This window comes from Simochromis diagramma, unplaced genomic scaffold (genome assembly GCF_900408965.1).
Source record: "Simochromis diagramma unplaced genomic scaffold, fSimDia1.1 OVJJ01000293.1, whole genome shotgun sequence".
Taxonomy (NCBI): domain Eukaryota; kingdom Metazoa; phylum Chordata; class Actinopteri; order Cichliformes; family Cichlidae; genus Simochromis; species Simochromis diagramma.
Window position 1 is genome coordinate 22,250,382 of NW_024386801.1, and position 16,503 is coordinate 22,266,884.

Here is a 16,503-nt window from a genome sequence, read left to right on the forward strand (position 1 = left end):
ATTACCTATAAAAAAGGTCAATGAATGCGGCAATATGAATAATAATACTTAAATGTACAGAAATATACAGTTAACAGTTGGTTTAAATAGCAATGGATTGCATTCATATAGCGCTTTATGAGACCCTCAAAGCGCTTTACAATTCCACTTTATAATTCCCCTCTGGCCATCACCAGTATGGTAGGTGAAGTGTCTTGCCCAAGGACACAACGACCGAGAGTGTCCGAGCCGGGGCTCGAACCGGCAACCTTCTGATTACAAGGAGAACTGCCAACTCTTGAGCCATGATTGCCCTAAATAACAATAATTATTATTATTATTTGATGTAAAAAAAAAGTTTATACAAATCATTTTATATATTTTTCCATAGCATTACATTTGAATTTAACAGTTTGATCTTTCAAATAACGGACAAATGTTTGTGAAATTATGATGCATTTGTGAATGTATTTTAACAATCTAAATATGCATATGTACAGACAGATACATTTAAAAAACAAGAAAATTGTGTTACAGTGATTTTACGTTAATTTACATTTGAAATGTAAAATCACGGTCTATTTATGGGAATTTAATGATATTCTAGAAGAACAGTACAAAACTGTAAAATACACAGTAAAATACTTTTATATCACGATTTTTTTACAGTGTACTTAACCCTACATATGCTATTTTTGTATTTATATTTAACTGATTACCTTTTAAATCTGTTTAAAAGTATTTTTCTTGTATACTGATTGCTGATGGATGCTAATATTTGTGAGGTGATTAATAATTAGCAGCAGTGGTATGGACAGTGATTCAGAGTTAAGAGCGTGATTCCTCTTTACTGGAGCAGATCGGCGGGGAGGAGCTTGAAGTGTTGCCAGTGACAAGTTATCGGTTGTTGCCGCAATAAAAGTGAATAAATAAGATAAAAAATACATTGACCAGCTGCTAAAAACGGCTTGTAAAATACCACGAGTTGTGTGACACTGCATACTTTTAACATAGCAGTGTAACAGCTCGAGCTTGTGGCAGCTACCGGTGCACACTACTAAACATCTCGGGAGCGGCGACAGCTCCGGCTGGAGACTCTGCCGAGGACCGTTAATTTGAGCGGTGGAACTGAAGGCTCGCGGAACCCTCGCAGAACATTCCAACTATAATGTTTACCAAGCGATTCACATGAGAAGCCTACCTATCAGACAGTCCACAGCATTACCAGTTTCTCATGTGGCCCCTGGGAAAACATCTCACCCCTGCTCTAAATGAATGTATAATGAATAAATAAATACACGAAAACATATTTCTGACATTTCTGCTATTTTTCATGTGTTTACTGTCGTATATATAACAAAATAGGGACGATACTGTAAACGTACTTTTGTTCTGCAATTTAAAAAATACCAACATGCCAATGTTAACTAAAGTAGGCTTGCAAATAGTTTTACTTGAAATGGAGATTCCTCTTAATTTCTCTGAACACGTGATATTTTTTTTTTATTTCAATGAAAATCAAAAAAATAAAATAAATGATGAATAAAAAAATGTTCTGTTTATTATTAAAAAAAAAAAACATTATTAAAACAAGATGAAGCCTTAAGAAGACGCTTTCAGTTTCCAGGTTGTGTTTGCGTCCTGTGGAAACTGAGATACCAAATACCAATAATGGAATAATAGCAGTAATTTAAAATAATCTTTTACAAGTGATGACACTTTTTATTCATGAATCTGAATTTATTGACCGATAAATTCAATTTAATCCCACCCCACACAAACGTCAGAGTCCTCCCCGGAGGTCAGGGACTCTCTGATTCCGTTCCTGTCCATCATGAAGTAGCCTCACTCAGTCTGGTTGTCTTAAATACTGTGTACGCTTTTTTTCCCTCCATATTGGTCTTTGTAATTGGTGTGACGTCAGCTCGTATGTGACAGAGAGAGAGAGAGAGAGAGAGAGAGAGAGAGAGTGTGTGTGTGTGTGTGTGTGTGGGGGGGGGGGGGGGGGTACTCAGACCTGCACACATTACCTGCTCTTCATCCTTCTCCGTGCTCATCACTTATCGCCAGACAAGCACCGGGGCACCGACCAGGATCACAAACCCCGCGGAGAAGCGTAAAGTATGCCTCCCGAGGCGCTTCGGTTTGGACCCGGTGTCTGTTGTTTAATCTTTGGCGGATTTTACGTGGACGAGTTAGTGAATGGATCCAAAGGACACCGAGCCGTAAGTTGCAGGTTAAAGCTGGAAAACTTCTAGTTTGAAGCTTATTGGATTGTGACTCTGCAGCGGAGGACTTCCCACATCAAAAGCTGCTGCTGCCCGCAGGGACCGCCGGGGAGCTCTGTGAGGACCCTGTGATTTCTCGTGTAGTGGAGAAGAAGATCATCTTTACTGTCCCAGATCTCCTCCACTGAGGATCTGTCACTTCAGGCCCGTTTGTGAATACATATCTCGAAGATGAGAGGTGTCTCCTCTCTCTGTCCTCCTCTTGGTCGAATGTGGATGGATGTGGCGTCGTGAGGAGGCACTAGCCTGAGGACAGTTTGGAGTTTTTTGCCCACACATTCTTCACCTCATGCAGTTCTTTCGGCCGGCCTGGGCTCTGACTGCCGCCGCGGTCTGCTTCCTGCTCCTATTGCTCCTCCACAGCCAAATCCTGAGGGAAGGTAGTGTCTGGTTACATAGTTACATACATATGTGCCTGTGTATGTTTGTGGTCAAACTTAGGAGCCAGAGTGCCTCAACAGGTCAGATACAATATGGGAAAAAAATGTACTGAAAGGTTTCTGTCTCTGTGGTTTCAGTACCCGGAGACACTAACAGGGAAGTGCATTTGTGCATGCAGTCCCGCGGTTTTAGTCGTCTGTGCAGCGCTTGTGCAGCAGTGATATGGTTACGGTATGATGATGATGATATGGTAAATTAAGGCCAGAGATGTAAAACAAATGAATCAACATCAGTAGAAACGGACCGTGGTCGGGACGTCCGGGCGGGATAAGGCGCTCAGGAAGCAGTCTGAGCTCCAGCAGAGCTTCGATGTTTTTCGCTGTAGGAAACCGAAGCAATCAGAAACAATCTCAGAGATGAAACACTCTACCTGTCTATCCATCGTGCCACACACACAGACTGTACGGTTCTGTACACAGACCGTGCAAGGAAATCTAATGAATGTCATGGCAAGTTATTAAACTTCATTCTTAGCAATTGTGACATTTATTTTGTTGGTCTGGTCGCTCTACTATTGCAGTGTTTCATTTCTAGACTGATGTGCAGGTTTTATCAGTAACAGACACAATAATACAAAGTGTTTATTTTACTAATGTTCTGGACTATTTTTAATCCTTGTTAAAAAGTAGTTTTGATATTTGTATGCTGATCTCTGTTGTGTTAAGAAAATATATGACATAATGTGGCCCCGCCGTACACAGGGTTTAGGCTTGTGCAAAGCTCCACTCTCTCAATGCAGGGGCATTACACTTTTATTACAATTATGATTAGAAATTAAAACTTGACCAAAATCTGATTAGATTCAAGCAGGAGCTAGAAAAGTCTCTTTGCAACTCTAAAAGACAACAATCGGGAAAACAAATGTTTTTCTGATACCTTTTATTATTTGCAATGAAAAGAATGAAGTTATTGAGCTTTTCTGAGGGGGGTGGTACTCACACAATGAGGGTAGAGTTCATTTGTTCCTCTGGAGGACTCAGTAACCTCGTACCGTGTTTCACTGTGTGCTGTCACATGCATTATGTGAATGTGAATATAAACAATAGGTTTTTTTTTACAGTAATTACATAAACAAACACAATTGTGTCTGAGAGTCAAATTGAGTCACTTAAAATCCAGTGAACTGTTCAAGTTTGTCAGAAAACTGCTTACTGACTTTATTTAAGGGATAATTTTAAGGCAATATCTCCTTCTCCTGTTAACTTCGTCTTGGATTCATCTGCTTTGTGACTGCATTTAACCTCTAACCATCATATTTACCATCATCTATTTTTTTTTTAGTTTACTTTAAGCATTTGATCTTGTTTCCCCACCTAAGAAGTGGTTTAGATACTGCTACTCATCCTCTGAGACCCCTGCAACTTTCTTATAACAGGGTCATTGCTGGTGGATCCCTTATTTTCTTTACTTATCAAATTCTTCATCTTTGATAATGTTCCTTTTCTATTCTCCTATATCCTCTGAGATCTTTCACTTTAAACAGATCTTCAGATATTGTAGTCTAGATAGTCGGAAGAATCTCTCTTATTAGCAGTCACTATTATTTATATCAGTATATGTCATATATCATATCAGATTATTCGTGATATTATTTGTGATAATATGAAGTATTTACGTGATATAAAAGTGTCATATTACAATGTTATCACAATGCCAAGTGTTTACTTGCATAATACACGTGACAGGAGACAAAGTCAGGAAAACAGGAGTTTCATCAGCAATTGCTAACAAAGCACAAAGCTTTGTAAAATATGCAAGAAAACTGTTCCTGCCAAAGGTGGAAACAGTACAACCAGGCTATGACGGCATGTGAAGAGATGATACAAGCAGCTGATGGTATGTGACCTAAAAGTATATAAATTACTCCATCAAACTCTCTCGTTAGGCTCAATATGACAAAATAGTGCATGGAAATTAGTAAAGCAGTTACATGGTAGTAAAGGAGGACTTTAAGCAGCTGGTTCAAAAGCCGAACTCAACATACAATGTCTCGTGTAAAAAGAGACATTGAAGAGTTCTGAAGAGTTAAAAGGTTAAGTTACTTTAGTTATTATTACTCGAAATTACAGCGCTCTGTCTTTATTCCATATGTAGTGGCGACAAGAACAAAATTCTGTCACGGATACAGATGTTGGTGATCGTGACCTTAAGTGCAGGCGATGTCTGTTGAACGTGACCTGTGGAAAAAAATACAAACAGAGAATAAAACGTTGCATTTGCAGGGGGATGATTTATACAAATATAATATTATACTAAATCTTTTATTTAAATTTTTTTTTATAGATTTGAATAATTGCTGTATGTGTGACAATATTCACGAACAGTTTTGTGGAGATTGGCCTGCACATTGAGGAAGAAATAGTGTACATATATGCAAACATACATAATGATCATTATAGTAAGAAGATAGATAGATAGATAGAGAGGGAGAGAAAGGACGGACAATGATCTTAATTTTGTTTGCACTAACAAATAAATTGTACTGCTTACAAACTCCAGTCACCAGTAAAACATAATAAATATAATTGTCATCATTTTCTTGAAACATTGCATTATTTACATCTTTAGCTGAGTGATTCTTGCCAAAACAAGCAGCACTGCAGTAGTAGAGAAATTCTTTTTGTAACTTCCTTCCGGACTCATCTGGCTGAAATGTCGCCAACAGTGTGAAAATTTCAGTGTTCAGGTTTGTTCTGTGAAGGAAGTGCAGAGCATTTTTACGAAGCCTTGTCCCTGAAGCACCACACACACAATACTCCAGCTTAGTGTTGGAGTCCCACTCGTACTTTGCATTCACTAAAAACACTGATATAAAATTGCTCAGTGATCCAAGTGGAAAAGCACCACAGCGTTTACTTTAAAGAGAACAAAAAAAAAAAAAAAATCAACCTATTCTGCTTCCATCTCTAGCAGCACTGATTTTTCTGTGGTTGTCAGTACTAGTTTGCAAAAAGCACCTCATCAGGGGGTTCTGCAGTGTTGAACGTGCCCCTTCTTTGGGATACCAAGAGAGCAGTAACATTAATAAGCTCAAACGTTTCCAATGAAAAGTGAAAATGAGTTAATAAGTTGTGATCAGAAAGGGCCAGTAAAAATTAAACAATGTCTTTTGCCTCTATGGTGTAAGCTGGATCGTGTCCAGTAAGTTGAGCAATTTTAAATTTGGAAAAGTGGACAACGTTGCAAGGAGCCAGATCTAGTGAACAGGTCAGCCGATGAGCAAACATTTTGTCGATGTAGCCTAAAAAATGTATCTTTAATACAGTTTGTGCCAGCACAGTGTCTTTGCTACAGCCTAGTGCAGCCTCCATGTTGTTGTAGGCTTTCCATAAATATGATTGCAAAAGTCTTCATCAGCAGCTTCTGCAGAGGAAAATCTGCAGGAGAAAGTTTATATTCTAACATACTAACAGTCATGCTGCATCATGTTCACCTACAGAAAAACAGAGAGAAACATCTGGATGTATTATAATCAGTGTTTTGTTAAGCTGCATTAACACTCAACGACATCATCAGCTGTAATATCAAAAACTGGAAATGATATTATAACAATTTGTGTCAGCCAAGAATACAGTGAGAACATATTCAGTTCTCTCATCTTTGGTTAATACTGCACATAAAATCTGCAGTTATTGAAGTGAACTTATTTTTTGTTTACTTGTGGAGTGAACTGAAAAAGATTCCAACTAATAATAAAAGTACAGTGAGGGTAGGATTAGTTAGTGTCTCAGTAGGTCTAATGACTTTTCTCAGGGCCTCATCTTTAGCTACTGTAGGTCTTAACATCCATCAGGTCACTTTTCCAGCTAGCCAGTGTTGAAGAACCACTTGCAACTTTTGAGGCATGGAGTAAAAGCTAACAGTCTTTCCTTGGTTTTTGTAATTGCTATAGCCAGGACAAAACAAAACTGAGCCCACTTTTTAGACCATACAGTGTGAAAACTGTAATACATTTATGTTTTAAATTATGGACAGTACAAGCATTTTATGCCCACTTTGAGCTCAAGCCCCTTGTCCTGTGAAACCAGGCAGACACTCTTTCTACCTTTATGACTTTGTCTTCCAGAGAACTGTTTTGGAATATTTTGTCATTGGCGGTGATAGTGCTGGGATTAGGTTCACAGCTTAAGTTGTTATTATTGTAGGCTCAAGAGACTGGGTGATTTGCCATAATGCACTGGGCTTGACCACTTCCCCCTTTTGTGCTACTATTGCACACCATTAAATTTGATCTACTCTTGCTTGTAATTTGTGTTATGTCCTGTTTGTTATTGTGTTTACTCTATGCAATCCTCTGGTGTCCTCTTCCTCTTACAAGGCAGTTCTTTCTTACCACCATCACCAAGTGCCTTCATAGGAGATTGTTAATTTAGTCTTGTCTCTGTTTAATATTGTTTTTCTACCACAAAGTGTGTTGAGATAACTATTGTTGCTAACTGTTGTCTGAAAAATGATGCCCACCCCACGGACATGCCAGATTAAAACAGACTCGCCTCCAACTCTAAACTACAAAAAACAGCAAAAACAAAACAAAACAAAGAACAAAGTTAATCATAAAGGCAGATTATAGTGGCAGGTTGTGGTTTTTGCTCAGGGAGCGGTCTGAGGGAGGGCTGATCGGCACAGGTGTTGTACATTCACTAATCCCACCTCTCTCTTGTTATGCGGTAGCCTGCTGGGACCTTGAGGCTCTCTTGCACACAGGCTGAGAGGTTACAGCCAGCTTAATAAAGAAGAGCTCAGTTATGATTTGTGTGCAGTTTGGTGTGCTGAGCAGTTATAGCTGAGCACACAGTCTTTATGGTGTGACTGAGGAAATTAACACTGTAATGTACATCTGAGTGTGTGCTGAGGAGACCTTACGGTTTGTGGGATGACTGTTACACGGCAAATTTCCCAAGAGAGGTGGGAAACTGAGCACTGTTTTATTGAGTGTAACGAGAGGCCTGTGACTGTAAGAGATTTGGGTTTTGTTTTGAATTCACACACCAGTAAAGACAAAAACTTGAAGAGGGGAAAGAAATGCAAAGAGACTTTATTTTTGAGAAGGGGAAAAGTTTACCAAGGTTTTTATGTTTTCTTGGAACCAATTTCACACTAGAAGTCTAGTCTGTGTGGTATGTAAAAACCACATAAGATTTCAAAGGTTGAGGGTAAAATTTTAACAATTTGTTGTATTGCTTTTACACCCGGATGTATTTTATGTAATAAAATGCAAAGGCTTGAAAAATGTCCTTTTCAGGATTTTGCACTAGCTGCATGGTAGTTAGCTTGTTTTGATTAAAGATTTTCTTTTAGTTGTGTGTGGTTCAGGGCTTTAGGCAGACCTGAGGACTGTACTATGAAGCAGGACTTTTCCTTATCAAGTTAAGTTCAAGCTTAACCCTGGGTTTTCAGTAGAGATGGCACGATACCACTTTTTTATGTCCGATACCGATACCGATATCATAAATTTGGATATCTGCCGATACCGATATGAATCCGATATAGTGTGTTTTTTAATCAATAAAACTGTTTTTTTTTTTTAATATCTTGCTGCATTTTGTACAAGTTCATACTCAAGTTTAAATAAACAACAACACTAAAGCTATTCTGTTATACCTGTATGTAAAAAACACACTGCACCCAAAATATTTCATAGTTGAGCAACACTGATCAATCTAATAAACTTAAACCTGCACCATCCTTCCTATTCTGGTATTTTAAAGAGTACTTAGAGAAATATTAAGCAACCTAACTAATAGGGTTGCAAACTCCCAGCAAAAAAAAAATAAAAATAGGGAGCCACCCCTCCACCTCATGATGCTTAATCGATGTAATCAAATTTAATTTGATGCAGGGGGGGAAAAAAAATGCACAGAAATAAATTATTTTTCAAGAATAATTAAATAGATTCAACATCTTTCTTCAACAGAATTGCAGGATTTACAGATGGTACTTTCCCAAAGGAAAAAGTACTATAGCTTACTAGGGTATATTAGACTTAACAGTTACTATATACAGTAATGGACTTCTATACATTTTACATCAGATTAAAACTTTGGGTGTAAGATTCAGATAATTATTTATTAAAAGCTAGACATTTTAAATGAGAATAAGAAAGAAAAGTATGTCTTTGTGCCCCCTTTTCCCTGTTAATGCCCTATCGGCCCCCTGGCTAAACTTTGCTAGATCCGCCCCTGCACAGTTACCAGCCGTCAGCTACGTAGAAAAAGATCCTGGTGTAGAAAGTAATATTAAATAAATTCTAACAACAGCTTATCAAGCTTAAACGTGCTGCTGTTGTTCAGCCGCTGGTTTCCTCTTTCTGGTGCAAAGTGGGCCAAAAACAAAGAAGAGAGACAGACTCGCAACAGAAAAGCCGATCAGCTGATCATTAATCAGTTTCCCGATTGAAGTAGCAGCAGGAGAGGGAGGGGAGAGAGAGGCAGTCGCTCCATATATCGGTTGTTAAGCTTAACATGGGAACGCTTTACAAACATTCAGAGATGAACTTACACACTTGCTTTACTTCTCTCTGGGATAACTTCCTCAGATGAAAGCCGCTCTATCACGTGAGGCATACTGCTCCGACGTGCTATGGTTATGAGCAGAGTTACGCCATGTCACAAGTTTTGTGAGGTGCTTTTTTGATATTTAATGGATCGGATTACATTTTTTATTTCTCTACGATATCCGATCCAGTAATTTAGGTCAGTATCAGACCGATACCGATACGTAATATCGGATCGGTCCATCTCTAAGTTTTCAGTATTTCTTTTTACAGGGGTCCATTGCCATGGTAACCTTAACCTGCAGCAAACTTGTTCCAGATTAGAAATCAGCTGATCAGTTCTCTAGAAAGCTGTGCCTCCATTCCTGGAAGAACCGTGAGAGTTGGAAAGTCTACATTTTTTTAATAGTCAAAAGTCTATTTCCCATTCTGTGTGATGTATTGAATATATATTTCTATATGCAACTTTATTTATTTAAAACAGTCTTATGGTTCTACTGCCCTGCGACAGACTGGTGACCTGTCCAGGATGTACCCTGACAGCTGGGATAGCCCCCCCCCCAACTCCGCTCCTCTCCACGACCATGAAAAGGAAAGGTGGAAGAGAATGAACTACTTGTTTATAATCCATTATAATTCTTTTGTATATAAATGACAAAGCTGTGAGTAGTAACTCACAGAAGTCAGCATTTTTGCTAGTTTTCCTTTATGACTTAAAATAGGCTAATGTGTATTACTATAGCATCTCATTTCCAGTTTTACTGATCCATGTGCTTAAAGCACACACATTTAATACTACAGTGCTTTTCTTCTCTCACACACTGTTGTGTTGTTTTCAGTTATTGTGCGTTTCATCTAGTTTTATTTTGTGTTGAAAAATCAGCCACTTTGTTGCCAGTACACTTATCAATAATTGTGGTTGGTCAGATACTACAACACCACCTCTTTAATGTGAATGCACAAAGGAAACCCAAGTTGAGCCAGAGTCATGTGATCGCTGCTGTTCACGTAACAGAAAGCTGGCCTCGGTATGTTGAGCTCGATTCATAGTACAAGCCTCGAAAAGAAACTGTCCTTGATGTGACAATTCCACTCTGGGTCTTTGTGAAAGTGATTTTTGACATTTCTGATCTGATACCAGACTTCTTTCACACTGTGGGTGATACCTGGAATCAGTCATGTTTCATAGATGTTACTGTTTTTATTTCAGGTAGAATATGCACTTCTGAGGCAGCCAGATGCAACATAACACTGGCACATTTAAAGTTCTCCTCAGTCTCTGATGTATGACAGAAAAACAATAAAATCCCCTCTGCTCTCCGTGAAGCAGAAACTTGCTTTTTTGTTTTTATTCAGCAGCTGCTTCCGAGTTTCTTCATCATATGCAGATGTTTCAGATAATCAGTGCTGCTGCAAAAAGAGGAAAATCATAAAGTCCAGCAGCTGCTCATTGAAATTCATCAGTCATAGCTCAAACAGAGTCAAGTGAGCAGCTGCATGTTTGCAATGATTCTGCAGAGTCTTTTTTGTAAAACGGTCTGCCAGTTTACATGACATCAAAACACAAGGTAAAAAAGCACAGTATAAAAGATCAGTTGTAGAACGTTGTTTTGGTTGTCTCTTTTTCATTGATCATCACAGTGTGAAACACTTTAATGAAGACAAACCGCAGATCAAGTTTAATTTCCTTATGCTCTCTGTTTACTTTGTGTTTCCTTCCTTTTATCTGCCTGCTCATAAAGCTCATTTAGATCCTGGAAACAAACCTGTTATGCAGCAGACACGCTGTTGTGCCTGCGGTGTTGAAAGCTTAACTAAGGAACCTTCGGAGCCCAAATTAATTTTCAATGCTCCATTAAGTTGAGCGTATATTCATGGGAATTATGAACACAGCAACTGAATGAAAGAGGGAATCATCAGCTGAGGAAAAAAAAACACACAACAAAAATTAAGAAAGCGAAAAGCTCCAGAGAGTGTAATTGGATTTGAATAAATGGGTCTGGAGGAGGAACATCAGCGAGTGATTCAGCGGTAAGCATGGAAGTGTGACAAAAAAAAGCCAAAACCCCCTTGGCTCAGCTAGACAAGATAGGATCTGTTGCCGTGTGCACAAACACTGACAAGCTTTGATTTCCAAAATAAAAGTGTCTTCAGCAGAAACACGAGCTCAACTGAAAACATTAGTTTTAAAAAAGTTAAACTATATGTTCCTGTGCAAAATAGAGGAGTCGGACTCCAGGGTATAAGAAAGGGTAATATACAATTAAAAACCTTAAAAAAAAATCCTATTTGGAAGCAACACTGAATGTGACTGACGATGGCAGCTTCTTTTGAAGGGTGGGTGGTTAAAGTCTCATCACTCAATCAAAACGAGAGGTTTATTTCTGAAATACCAATGTTCACGATGCCAACGCTATGTGGTACATCACTTTTTTGCACATGCAACACTCTGTCATGTTCTCGCAGGTCATGTAGCTTCTCTGCAGCTGGCTGGTTGTATGTCACATGTGTGCAACATATGCTAACATGCTTTCTGTGATTGTTGTTACAGCAGACGCTGTCACTATCCATGGGCTTCTATATTTTAAAAAAGCAAATAATAATATTTAATAATAATATATTGCTGAATATTATATAATAATAATATTATATAATAATATTGTAGTAATATTTTTTGTATTTTAATTATGTAATTATTTCAGTTATGCATTTCAATTTATCTTTTTACATTTCATATTTATAAATCAAAGTTTTCCCTGATATTTAACATTGCACTTTAATAATATACTTACATGGTCTACCTAATAGATGTAACAAAGGTATCAATTAAATGTGTCATTAATTAAAATTGGAAATAATAACAATAATAACAGACATTCCTTCTGTTACCTTGAACACATAAGCAGATTTCTGTGTCTGTGCATTGTTCTGCACAGTTTATGAATGCATTTTGCTAGAAATCTTTATTAGCTTGTGTGGATGGATTAGCTTAATGGATATTTGATGCCACAGTGGCAAATATCAAACATCAAACATACAATCTACAGGAAAGGCCACAATAAATACACAGAGAGGTCATTGAGTGATAGAACACTGGTGAAACTAATATGGGCAGTGAAAGCAATCATAAATCCAGGAAATAAAAACAAACATACAAAATACCCACAATGAAAGTAATTGTAAATTTCCACAGTAATGCTAAGCACACATTACACTGAAGAAAGGGGAAGATACAGACAAAGAAAGACAGGAGGCAGGAAAAAGAAGTAAAAAACAAACAAACAAATAGTTAACAGTTTGGTGCATCTGTAGATTTGCTTTAATACTTCCTCTCCAAAAGTTGCTCTACGTCATGTTAAACACAACCTCTGACTTCTTTGATAGTTTGCTAGTTTGCCGTCTGAGAACAAACTGCTTTAGAGACTTCCATCTCACCCGTTGCTGGATTCTGAATTTGTTTCCTGGTGCACAATAATAGACTCATTAACTGTCATCAGAGGGCCAGCAGACAGCTGCTTTATCACGTCAAAATCAGTTTCACCCTCATCATTATTCTTCTTTCTTCCCTCTTACGGTAAACAATTCAATTTGCAGGGAAATTGAAAAAAAGACAATAGATAATAAAAGGTCATATCCACTGGGTGTCAGTTTATCTTTTGTCATCTCCATGAATAGATTGTGTGTCAGCTCCCACTGGTAAGGAAACAGCAATACAAGTGGAAAAAACAATGTCCTGTAACTGTTATTATTTTCCTGTAATCTGAGCTTTTCTGCTACAGCCGAGTTTAAAGCGATTCGTTTGGCCAAACAGTGGAGTAAAAATCATACAAGTGTTTCACTGCAGAGAGAAACAGCAGAGATCAGAGGAAGGACCCACTGGCAGGTAGTCTGCACAGAAAGTGTACTGCTGTAAAACAAAGGATGATGCTGAATGTCAGCTTTAGTCCTGTTAAGTTCAGCTACAACTGTGCCTCTTACAGTGAAATTTCTTGACAAAAAGGTTATTTTTCTTGTCCACTTTTAAAGTAAAACTTGAACAGAGTTTTTCCAGTGGAGAAATTAACAAACAGGAACTAAAATTCAAAATCACAATTCACAATCAAAATTCAACTAAAACTAATAATTACAATGATAATTAAATGAGCAGGATTTTTAAAAAAAATCAGACCTGAAGTTTAACATGACTAGAATAATATCAAAATTAAAATATCAAATTCAAAAACCAGAGAAATCCCTGAGACCAAGAAAACATACTGAATTAGGTTGATGGAAAAAATTCCTGAGGTTAGAAAGAAAGTCCGGACAGACTAGACAGCAGTTTTTCTTACTTTCTAACTGTATTAGTGTCATTTGTTGGAAGCAAAGCTAAATTAAGATCCTCTCTAGTTTGGTGTGATTTTATGACCTTTGATTTGCATTAGGTATGAGAGCAAACAAAGCGATGGAGAAATGTCATCTCCCCAAGATGAACTTTGGCCTTTTGGAACCGGAAAGTAAATCAGTGATTTGACAAATCTTACGGACCTGATTTTATACAGAGAGGAGAAAGAGGGAGAAGTGTCATAACTACTATCATGGTAACTCTCAAGCAGTGATCAGTTTCCATGCTGCCTTGAGGTTAACAGAAGCGGGAGGTCACACCAGAGAGATAGCTAGAGTGCTATTAATGCAGGCTGTCATATGTAATTATGAACTTCATTTCCCCCCCTGGCCTGTCCACCAGTGTAGCAATCAGAATTGTTGTCTGAAGGCCAAAAAACGCCAAACAAATTTACTTTCACAAGTGGAGCATAGTGGCATTGACTATAATGGCCCACTTGATGGTCATATTTTATTATAACTTTATTAGGAGTTTTTGTTTTGGATTATTACAACCCAGGAAACAGAAAAGGAAAAAAATGAAAGAAAGTGAAGTTGGGGGAGAAAGGTAAGAGGAAGACAGGGAGAGAAAAATAGAGGAGAAGAGGAAAAACACAAACACAACACCTGTTGAGGAAAAAAAAAACAGCAGAGAAACCACAGCAACGACCAGCATAAATAACAATGACAATGTTACTGAACAGCACAGAGTACTAATAATACAAGATATTTTTAGAGGCAACAGCAGCCCAATATTGTGTGTGCGAGCACCTGTGTGCACACCTGTGTGAACACTTGTGTGAACACCTGTGTGCACACCTGAACTTCATCAAAAGTGTAGTCTCAGCACAAAGTTGTGTGCAGTGTTAGTGTTAGGAAAGATCATGTTACTGTTAGACTCACTTTTATGAAACTGTTTTCTTTGTATGCGTTTCATCAGCACAGAGCTCAGTTTCAGCATTGCATCTTTTGATTAGTGTCTGTCCTCAAATAATAACCAGCCCCGTATGAACCTCATGTACAGAAAGTCACAACTTCATTTAAAGACAGGCTTGTATTAGAGACACACGGTGTGGGTTTTATTTTCTCGAATTTCCTGTTTTATTAGTATATACTGTTGTGTTTTAAGTGCAAGTCCTCAGCTTCACTCTTAACGTCAGTATTATTGTATGTGGTGACTCACTCTTGAGTGTGACACTCTGAGTTTGCACTCTGGTAATGAACCATACATTTGGAAAAAAACAAACAAAAAAAACCAAAAACAGAAACAAGTGGACTTGTGACTTATATGTAAACTGAGGGGTGAGCTCCTGCCATTAAAAGACTTTAGGAGAAATCATGTTGTAGTTTTTTTTATCTAACAAAGTTGAAGTAATACAGCAAGCCTTCTCTACACTAGGGGGGTAATTTGTTTGCATACTGACACTTTTTGTTGCTCATTTGATGTTTTCATCTATTGTTTCGATAATGCCATTTTCCTGCACTTAAAGGATCCTGTGTGTTTTGAAGAGGAGAAAGTATGCCTTGTCACAAAGACATTAATCCTCCTGAGTGATTACTTCCGTGACGGACAGCAGCAATGACTCCGAGCTGATAGAAACAACAGCACTGCGCCTTTATTCATGTTTCATCGAGGCGTTGCTGACAGCAAACACTGCATGCTGCTTCAGAACCTCTGAGCTCCCAAGCACTTCTGACACTCTGCCATGTTTCAGTCTGACAGGCTTTTCACCCCAGCAGCCAGTATTTCAAACAGCCCCAACCACAGAATGACAGAATGAATACAAAAGCAGCTGAAGGACAGAGTGGCCTCTGAGAGAGGCTGTGAAGCTGTTCTCGAATTATTTAAACTCAATGAAAAATAGTATTAAAACTGCATAGACCGCTTACAGAAAAGTGATCACCAAAATCTTAAACTGATCCCTAAAATTTATAGAGGGCCAGTGTAAAGAAGCCTTGTGAGAAGGCTTGCAGGGACATGTGGGGTCATTTTTAGGTGATCCAGGGATTTAGTGGGGCAAAGGAATAGTCATTTATAACAACTGAACTGTGAAAGCTGTAAAATGGACACTCTTCAGCAGATGATAGAAACTGGATGGTACAAAACAACCAACATGTTTATAAAAACTGAACATCTGATCAGAAGGAACACTAATTCCAGGTGGCTGAGATGTGATGGATCTAAGATTCTCAGTCACCATTCAGAGGAAATTATTAGGTACACACACAAAAAAAACCTTTTTGTTTTTTTGCATATTGAATGCGTGATAATTGGCTGTCATCAAGTTAATCAGATCTAAAAGACAGATCGTGTAAATTTAAATATACAAAATGACATGTGCAACTGAATATCATCTCCATAACAACCAGTGTTGGGACTAACGCGTTATTAAGTAACACGTTACAGTAACTACGTTATTATTGTGGTAACGAGCACGGTAACTAGTTATTATGCAAAAATAAGGAACGCGTTAGTCATTACTGGGATTTAAATAGGCTCGTTATTCGTTACTTCGTGTGGTGGCTAACGCGGAGCTTCCACATATTCAGTAACATTAGCAAGTGGTGGAGAATGGCAGGTGGATGAGGGAAAGGGGAGGCAGGAGGAGAGACCCGAGGCGGCCGCTGGTCTGAGTGGTTTATCTGGTTTATATTATAAACAGGTTTATCTTTTAGGTGACATGAATGAGTTGAAGGGAAGTTATGAACTGTTTCTGAGAGACAAATAACACCAGGATCTTTTTTTACGTAGCTGACAGCTGGTAACTGTGCAGGGGTGCGTCTAGCAAAGTTTTGCCAGGGGGGCCAGGTAGGGCATTAACAGGGAAAGGAGGGCACAAAGAAATACTTTTCTTTCTTATTCTCATTTAAAATGTCTCACTTTTAAAAAATAATTATCTGAATCTTACAACAAACGATTGATAGATTGATACATATATACCA

General features: G+C 38.2%; 1 protein-coding gene across 1 annotated transcript in view; it reads left to right on the plus strand.

Annotated features, from left to right (window-relative positions):
* Positions 1-1,587: 1,587 nt before the first annotated feature.
* Positions 1,588-16,503, plus strand: part of LOC120730282 (chemokine-like protein TAFA-5) — a 47,611-nt gene continuing 32,695 nt past the window's right edge. Inside the window, exon 1 of the mRNA XM_040026570.1 lies at positions 1,588-2,647. Coding sequence (XP_039882504.1) covers positions 2,557-2,647 — 91 coding nt within the window. The 5' untranslated portion in view covers positions 1,588-2,556. The remainder of the gene's footprint in view (positions 2,648-16,503) is intronic.